Source organism: Callorhinus ursinus, unplaced genomic scaffold, assembly GCF_003265705.2.
Source record: "Callorhinus ursinus isolate GAN/ISIS: 27379988/994484 unplaced genomic scaffold, GSC_fseal_2.0 scaffold21, whole genome shotgun sequence".
NCBI classification, from domain to species: domain Eukaryota; kingdom Metazoa; phylum Chordata; class Mammalia; order Carnivora; family Otariidae; genus Callorhinus; species Callorhinus ursinus.
Genome location: NW_027397083.1, coordinates 14442289 through 14451844, shown reverse-complemented (window position 1 = coordinate 14451844; position 9556 = coordinate 14442289). Strand labels below are relative to the sequence as shown.

The window sequence follows — 9556 nt, the reverse complement described above, 5'->3', positions numbered from 1 at the left end:
AAGAAAGAAAAGAAAGAAAGAAAGAAAAAGAAAGAAAGAAAGAAAAACGGTGCGAAAGAAACCTATCCTTCCACCCATAGCGGGTATTAAGTGTTGCAAAACACATTTCCATAATTTCACTCAGGCGGCTGTGAATCAGATCTCCGCCATTGGACAGGTGGCAGAGGCTCATAGGCTCAGATAAAACCTTGGCAGTCACTCTCTTCTGTCTGCTCCACCCTGATTAGTAGCATTTCCCAGATAGATGGAAACTTATTAACATTTAATTGCCCTCTTTCTCCCCACCAAGCTGCGGAGTCTTTGGAGAAACCAGTCTGTCCTTTCAGATGAGGAATTAGTCATGCTAGCTATAGTTGCAACATAGACCTAAGGAGTTCTGTGTGCTTAGAAATTTCAAACTCACAGCCATTTCCATGGGTCTTACAGGGCGATGCACTATGCACTGTTGACTCTGGCAGCAAAGATTACAAAGGCTCTCCGCTGTGCATTTTAGCCAGCATTGCATTTTCAGAAACTTGCTGGATTTAGCTTTGTCCTCTCTGCCCTACCCCTGCCACCAACCCCTTCTCCGCCCACTTCTAAATTTTGGAGGCATTTTATATTCGGGAAAGATTGTGCAGTGAGTGAGCACTTAGTGTCCGTGATGCGGATTGAAGAGGCTGGGTGCTGTCTGTTCCGGCTCCATCATGCTCCCAGAAACATCTTGGTGAGGGACAGAGGGGGCTTACACACTTCTCTGACTGAGCTGCCTCTGGAAAATTCCTGAGCTAAATGAGGCACCACTATCTACTTACTTAATCACTATTACTCCCATTTTAATGACAGTCAGTTTACTTCCACTGGCAATGAAATTATGCCTGGGATGCTCATGGAGAAAATGTACTGTGTTTCTATCATATAAACAAACAAGGCTTTGTGTTTACAGTAATGGAGTCTGGAGCAAGGGAATCACAGAAAAACGTGAGGCAAAGAAGGACGAGTAGGGGATGGGAAATAGGCGGCTCTGACCTGTGTGAACTGAAACGAAGAGCCACCTAGCCCTGTCTTCTGGGAGCTGGTCATCTCATGCATTTTCTGGAAAATATGAAGGTGATGGAGAGCCAGAGTGGATCTCACCTCATTAAGTGGTTGTTCTTCCCTCTTAAATGATTCAGGCTTCCCTCCATGTGTTCAAACTGACTTGACACTGCTGCCCACATATTTTATTTGGGAAACCAGTTTTTCTCTTTTTGGAGCGCCTGGCTGGCTCAGTCGGTAGGGCGTGCAACTCTTGATCTCGGGGTTGTGAGTTCAAGCCCCACGTTGGGTGTAGAGATTACTTAAGTAAATAAAACTTTTTTAAAGAAGAAAGCCAGTTTTTTCTTTCATGAATCTTTTTTTTTCTTCTAAAGCTCTTTATAAGAGCTCTAAATACAATCACCTTGTCTCCCTCAGCCTTGTTGGTCCCCTTCCTTCTCTCTCGGTTGTTCTTTCTGGATTTCACATAACCCACTCGTTGAAACCTCTAAGATCCCCAGAGGTGAAGTGAATGACGCAGTGCACTGTGTGAGATGTCATCTGATGGCATGTTATGAAATCCCCATCACAGCCCTGCAGGTGGATAACCTCTCGCTTTTCTTCTGCAGGTACGGGTTCATAGAAGGGCATGTGGTGATCCCCCGTATCCACCCTAACTCCATCTGTGCTGCAAACAATACAGGGGTGTACATCCTCACATCCAACACCTCCCAGTACGACACGTACTGCTTCAATGCCTCAGGTTGGTTCCAAGTGGATGGTTTTTGTGTTTGGGGTGGCTTTTGGCTTGCGAGCCTCTGTCAGCATGGCTGACGGCCCTTTCGGTCTTGGCTTCAGTGGGGAGTCATGGAGCTTCCATTCACGTAACAGATGCTCACTGAACATCTCCACCGCAAGAGACAAGCGTCCTCTCTCCAGGGTGCTGACTTGCTAGGCAGGGAGGCCGGCAGGAAACAGAGAAATAGTCAAATCCTCATATGAAGTCAGAGAGTGATGAGTGCTATAAAAAAGAAAACAAAGAAAGAGGCTTCCTAGTGTTTGGGAAGCTTTCGTCTGGGAAGGTGGCCGGGGAGGGGGCCTGTGAGAAGGGGCGTTTGAGAGAGAGCCCCAGCTGGTGTCAGGGAGGAAAACCATGGGCAGAGAGGACAGCAGTGCCAAGCCAGGCGTGGGGGAACATTGTGGCTTATTGTGAGGACACCGAGGAGGCCAGGGTGGATAAAGTCTGGCAATCAGAAGGGGGGAATGCCACGGAATGAAGTCAGAGAGGTAAGCAGGGGCCCGGTCCCGTAGGGCCTTGTAGGCCATGGTGGAGAGTGTGGATTTTATTCTCAGTGTGATGGGAAGTCACTGCAGGCTTTTGAATAGGGAAGTGACATGAACCCAATGATAGTATTGGGGTACAAGCCAAATGGCTTGGCTGGGAGGTATTTAGTCTATGTTGGGCCTGGAGAGAAAGCTGGGAGGATATAACGTAGGACTTTGACCTTCTTGAGTTTCCTTTCCCAACAGTTGAGAGCCTTGACAATTAGAGAACAAGAAAGCCAAGTTCAGATGTGTGTGCTGGGCTGCAGGCCAGGCCCCTCTGCCTGTAGAAGGGACTTGCTTCACAACCACTGCCCTAGTCTAATTAGTCTAATTCAGGCTCCAGCAGAATTCAAGAATTCTATGCATCGTGTATCTTCAGGGTCTTTTGAGAAGGGTCAAACACACAAATGTCAAGCTTTTGAATGCCAGCAGTCAGATGTTGTTTGACTACTCGCTTCTTCTCAAACTGGACCTTCTCTTCCTCAGGAAGGTCTGAGGTTGTGTGGAGGAAAGATGGAACCACGAGGTAAACTTGACACGTCTTCCTGGCACATCCATTTTCCTTAGAGATGGGAAGGAGGGTGTTAAGTTAGCTGGAAACTGATTAAAGGCATTGTAGGAGACAAACACAGGTGTTATTCTATGATGACGTAAGGCATTGTTTGCATGAGACAAACACAGGTATCACACATATGGTGGTAGAATATAAAATCTGCACGGGATTTTTCAATGCAAGTAGAGGCATCAAAGTAATTGCGAGATTACGTCAGTAGCTTTCGGCTGTGCCGGCCACCCACCGTGGCGTGAGCAGTAGGGATGGGAGTGGGAATTCAGAAGAGAAATCTAGAGATAAGGAGAAAGAGAAAGTTCAGGTTGATTAGTTGAAATGGTGTGTGTGAAGCCAATACATTATGTCAAATATAGGCAAGTTGCTAAACCTCTGGGGGGACACTCACAACAAGGAGAAGAAAACTATATAGAGTATTTCTTCTGCCCTGGTATATGAGTGAGGAATGCAAATGGAGTTTAACCAAAAAGAGGAGAGTCCCCATGAGGCTAAACGATACATGACCCCTACCCAGTTCCCATACCCATACCTAGAACGTCCGTTCTAATGACACGATAATGAGAAAAACCACATGCAAACAAAAGAGAAGTAGACACAGAGCAACATGTGGTCACAATAGCTTATCTTAGCGCCGAAGGTCAGAGGGGGACCCTGGGAAGACTTCGTGTTTTAGATGAAGGGGCTGATCATGTGGGACTGAGCTAGTGTGGGACCGCATACTCAAGAGTGTCTGGGTACTACCCCTTTTGTCCCCCACTGAACCTTGCGAGCACATGGATGCAATAAATTACGTTGTTGCGAATCCACATTGTCTCACCTGTTTTACAAGTTAGTCTCACTTCCTGGAAAGAACTTTATCTCAAAAAGGTAGAAGCTCACATTGTTTGATAGCCGGGAATGGCAGCCATCTGGACAAGTTACTACTGAGACTTGTCTCCCTGCCCCTTAGTTATCCTATAAGGTTGGGTCTAGCCTCAGAGAGGAAGTGAACCCTCCTGATGAACTTTCCTCTTCTTTGCGGGGGACGTGTTAATCCAGCTGAAAAGCTGGAGAAGTTCTGGGGGTGTATTCATACCCAAATGGCTATCTTAAAGTAGTAAAGTTTAAGGAGAAGATTTTTCCTTTTCTTTTATCCAAATTTACTTAATGGGAATAGACTGCTTTTGTAATTTTTTCTTTAAGTTTTAAAAAGAGGATTTATGGACCAACTATATGCAGTCAGGACTCTGCTGGGTAAGTAGGGTGAGAAAGAACCAGTGGCCGTATTTCTTGTCTTGGGAGGTAATCTCGTTGAAATGATGAAACAAAAAAATAAAGAAGCTGGAGAAGAATGTTTATCTGAGGATAAATAAATTCCAAATGTCTTAGTTTAGAGTCAGATAATAGAGGTGCTAAGTGAACTATGAATCTTGATAACCTTCTGCTCTAGGCAGACAATCTCATTGGAAAGGTCCTTGAGTTCAACTTAGCTTGAGAGTTGCAGGCAGGTGGTGAAGACCCAGTGATGTGACCTCCTACAAACCCTTTTGGTCTACAAGGACCAAAGCCAGCTCAGTCTTAGCAGATAGCTTCCATATGCGTCCAGTTTCAGCAGTATTTTTGTAAAACATGGCCTGTGGTTTACAGATGAAAATATGGCAGACCCTGGAAAGGCCCCATGATTCTGATTTTGATTGCCTCATGTCTCAGTAAGGCCCAGCGCGAGCCTGGTGACTTCTGTGTTAAGAGCCCAGAGAACTGGCTTGAATGTGTTCATTTCTTGAGTTTGCCTCCAGTAAAATGCTCTATTCTCTGTTGAAGGAGGAATTTAGGAGAAGATGTTACATTCATTTGTCTATCCATTTGCTCATTTATTCAACAAATATTTATTGGACTCCTAGAATATATCAGGCATTGAGGAAGATGTCTTCCTATCGGGCACTGAGTAATTGGCTAGACTGAATAATTAACATTGTTCTTGGCTATTTGGGGGCAGTGGAGACACAGTTTAGAGATGCAGCCCACCAGAAAGCCCACCCCAGAGTCTTTCTAACAAATCCTTAGGTTCAGGAAAAGCTCACCAGGCCCGATGCTCCTAGCAGTGCAGTGCTCATTAAACAGAATAAGAGACTGTCAGTGAGGCCCTGCTATCTGACATAGGAGCGTGAATGTATTAATTGCACATTTGGGTCACCATTCATCATAGTGTGCTTGCCAGATTTGGTGTTCTTTATAAAAGTTAAGGGGAACTGGAGCATGAAGAGGCTCCATTTGAACAAATGCTCTAATGATTTCCAAAACTGTCTTAGTGTTTTTTACATGGTGCCCCATTCTGTTACAACCTAACCCTTAGAAATTCCTTCCCAGGGCACTACTATTGCCTGAATTTGGGGATTCCATCCCTGCCACAAAGAAGTCATAATCCAAGACCTGTTTCTGGGTCTGTGCAACATGTAGTATCAGAAGCTTCTCATGGGTCAGGCCGGTTGCTGGTGGTGTTACCAGAACAGACAGGGTAGATACTCTTCAAGATCTCCCAGGGTGGCCATTTGCCCTGCTTTTCAAATGAGGAAATAATTGGGAACATTTTTTTGAAAACTGTAAAAATCTAAAGAAATATTAATTGTTATTGTCGCCCATGACTTTGTGAATTCCTTAAAAGCAGGGACAGGAACATGTTCATCTTTTTGCTCCTTTTTTTTTATCTGTCACATGAGTAATGCTTAAAATGCATAAATAAACTGATATATCTTAAACTTTTTAAAAAGAATTTCTTATGGCATTGCCATTCGTGGTTTATCTAAACATTTCTTGACAAGTTTATCACTGCAGACCATTTGCGGGGGGTGGTTAACATGGAAGCATAGGCCTGTGGGAATTATACTGATACTTTCTCTTTCATTCATTCAACAAGTATTTATCGAGTGCCTCTCTGACCCCATCACACATAAATGTTCTGGCCAAGATAGATGAGATCACTACTCATCACTACTCCACTTATATAGTTCTTCAGAGGTGGGTGGGTAGCAGGGGTTAGGGGTTGGGAGATGGGCCATGAACAGCCATCAGGTAAAATGAACAAGATGATCTGATACAGCAGTAAGCCAGAAGGAGAACTGCAAGCAAAGATGTGATGGTGATATATGGGGGGAATTGGTAAGGGGCTGGTTGAGATTGGTTGGTGAGGAATGGCCTTACTGAGGAGATGACCTTCTCTGAGATTCTCTTCGGGGATGTCTTTTACTTAGCCTTTGCAAGACTGACTTTTCCTAAAACCTACTTTTCTCCAGTGACTATATAAATGTCAGTTTCACGATGAGGCCAAAGAAACAGGCAGGTAAAGGGACATGCCCTTTACCTGTAGGAAAGATGCTTCTGGGACCTGGGAAGCAACTAAGCCCTGTTTTGTTGAACTTGTGTTTCTGTCCAATGTTATAAGTACCTAGTGATTTATGGCAGAACACTTAAAATACTTGTGGGAACAACCTTCCTTGTGATAGCAGTCTGCCTACCGGCCTCCATCCATCCCTCCATCCCTCCCTCCATCCATCCCACCCTTTCTTCCTTCCTCTTTGTCAAGAAGCGACACTGAGAGAAACCAACCTAACAAATAAGTGGCCATTTTGTGCACAGACAGTTAGGCACATGTGCACATACACACACGCACGCACAGTATAAAAGCTATCATACACAAATGGATCCATTCTTCCTGCAACAGCAAAACCAGTTTAAAGCTCTCTGAGTTTTTAAGATCTAGTTACCAAGTAGAACTTTAATAAAGCCCCATCCTGACCAATGGAAATGAGCATCAGTTTTGCTCCCATTTTTTTAAAGTTCTCATGCTTTTTCTCTTTGCTACTCCACAGCTCCACCCAGAGAAGATTGCACATCGGTCACACACCTGCCCAATGCCTTTGAAGGACCAATTACCATAAGTACGTATCTCTTCTGACTTTGATGGAATGTCCCCATTCTTGGGAAAGGGCTCAGGTCAACTTTCTGTCTGTGCTTCAAAACTGAGCAGGAGAGCAGTCATTTCCCCAAGGCTGGGGACATTGGCTGTGATGCACTGTCCCTTCCCCTTTTCCTGCAGTGGCTTGAAACTGCGATTCGGTTGACTCCAATACATTGTTCCTCAAACTGCAGTCTTTTGAAAACCACTTTCACTTTTTTGGACACCTCTGTGTACACAGCATAATCATTTACTTGCTATTTTTCACTTAGTTGGCCCATTCTTTTCTAGTTAAAATATGTTTATTTAAAAAAAAAAAACCTTTAAGGGTGCCTGGGTGGCACAGCTGGTTTGAGTGTCCGACTCTTGATTTCGGCTCAGGTCTTGATCTCAGTGTTGTGAGATGGAGCCCCGCGTCAGGCTCTGTGCTCAGCGGGGAGTCTGCTTGAGATTCTCTCTCCTTCTCTGCCCCTACCACTCATGCACACTCTCTCTCAAATAAATAAATCTTAAATAAATAAACAAACAAACAAACCCCTGCGAATGGAATCCCTGGTCATAAGCAGAGGGTATCCTTAAAAATACACTTAAGTGTAGGACAAATTAAATAGTCTTCTTAAATTCTAGCTGCTGAAGGTTCTGAGTCTGAGGCGTGTTCCCTCTCATGGGGGAGATTAATTAGTGTTAGGGGGAGATGCATTCCAGCCCCCTAAATTTTCTGTTTGATTATTTGTGTATTGGAAGATAATTCTAAAGGGCATAAGCTTCGTGGTAGGGATTTCAACATTATTTATACCACATCCACCTAAAATCATCTTGATGATCCCAAGACGTAGGCATCTGGCACTGTATGAAACAAAAAAGCTCAACCAAAATTTTCAAAGAGGTCAACTTATTAACCCTGATCTTCTGGCCTCTGAACCTCACTTTTTTTTGAGAAGTGTCATAGTGCTGAAGAGGCCTGACTTCTGCCTCCTAAGAGCCAGACCCCTCAGTGTGCAAGGGAACAGTGGTGTCGGGTGGCAGAGAGATAAGAATCATCCTGGCCACGTAAATCCAGCCCCCCACCGTTAGGCCAAAAATTGTCCCTGACCCGTGCCACATGGAAAGGGAGGCCCACAAGGTGAGATGTGCTGCCTCAGACAGGCTTGGTTGGAAATCTTAGTTCCTTACCACCCGGGTGATCTCAAAGGAATCACTTACTCTGAGCCTCAGTTTTCTCATCTGGATAAAGGAACAACATGTGAGATTTGAAATGAAAATGAAGAAAGAGAATATGTCTGATGCATGCCAGGACCATAGTCATGTTCAATAAATGTCCCATTTCCTTGGTCCCCACCAATGCCTTTTAAAGGCCAGACCTGTACAAGTTGGTCATATTTTTTTTATCAGATCTTCGTCTGCAGAGATTATTAGGGTGTTTGAGACTTCACAATATTTTTTGAAAGATTTGTTTATTTATTTATTTATTTACTTATTTATTTGAGAGGAAGACAGCAAGCGAAGGGAGGGGCAGAGGGAAAGAATCTCAAGCAGACCCCGGGCTGAGTGCGGAGCCCGTGCTAGGCTCGATCTCATGACCCTGAGATCATGACCTGAGCTGAAATCAAGAGTTGGACGCTTAACCGACAGAGCCACCCAGGCACCCCTGCAATATTTTTTAATTTATGTTTTACTAATAGTTCCACTTGGGCAAGCTAGATAGGTGGACAAAAGGAACACTTAGTCCAGTGCAATATAGCAGAAAATAATTTTAGCTAAATGCACACTTAAGCAGTGAGTGGCCCAGGCTTGAAGGCAGCAGATCCTTTCAGGGAGGACCAATGAATGAATTCGGTCTTGCTTTTCCCTCTCCTGTCCATTCTAGATATTTGCTTGTTTAAATCAAAGATTTTGACCTTTACATATCTCTGTGCCTCTTGAATTCAAGGTTGAATCTCACGGAGGATGGGCAAAGTCTCTGTCAGCATTTAGGCATGCTGATTTCTTAGCCAGAGTAGGCGTTATCTTAGACTGACAAAATTTGCCCCTTAGAAAAAAAGCCTCGGGTGCCTGGGGGGCTCAGATGGTTAGGCATCTGCCTTCGGCTCAGGTCACGATCCCGGGGTCCTGGGATCGAGTCCCACATCGGGCTCCATGCTCCTTAGGAGCCTGCTTCTTCCTCTGCTTCTCTCTCTCTCTCTCCCTCTGTCTCTCATGAATAAATAAATAAAATCTTAAAAAAAATATTTAAAAAAGCCTCATTCTTCACAATGTGCAAATATATATTCCCTGTTGAGACCGCTAACCTCTTTGTTTCCTACTTCAAATTCTTTCTAGAAGTAGATGGAATTAATAGCAACAGATTTTACATACACTTGAGAAGGGAGAATAGGAACCAGTGGGAGAATTATCATTTACTGAGACCACCTCAATCTGAAATCCTATGCTAAGCACTTTACAAACCACGTATCATATAGTGCTCATAGCAAAAGGTAGTAGCATCCCCTTTTGACCAACGACAAAACTGAAGCTCCGTACCAGCTTTGTCTAGGGGCACATAAAGCTGGGATTCAAACATGGGGACTTCCAAACGCACCCTCGTCCCTCCTCCCCATTTCCAGGGTGTGCGGGTGGGCGGGGGAGGGCAGACTTTCTTAGTGCATCACCTACTCCCCGCCCCTGTCCACTAGACAGATAGTTAAGTGTTGTTTTGCTCAATAACGAAGAAAAATAGCTTTGAAGTCACTGTCTTA

The 9556-nt window shown here is 44.4% G+C and overlaps 1 protein-coding gene across 13 annotated transcripts in view; it reads left to right on the top strand.

The window, feature by feature from the left end:
- CD44 (CD44 molecule (IN blood group)) overlaps positions 1-9556 on the top strand; it is an 86634-nt gene that overhangs the window by 36826 nt on the left and 40252 nt on the right. For all 13 annotated transcript variants that reach the window (XM_073904771.1, XM_025878199.2, XM_073904768.1 and 10 more), the window contains exons 3-4: positions 1626-1759; positions 6736-6804. In XM_073904771.1, the coding sequence (XP_073760872.1) occupies positions 1626-1759; positions 6736-6804 (203 nt within the window). The remainder of the gene's footprint in view (positions 1-1625; positions 1760-6735; positions 6805-9556) is intronic.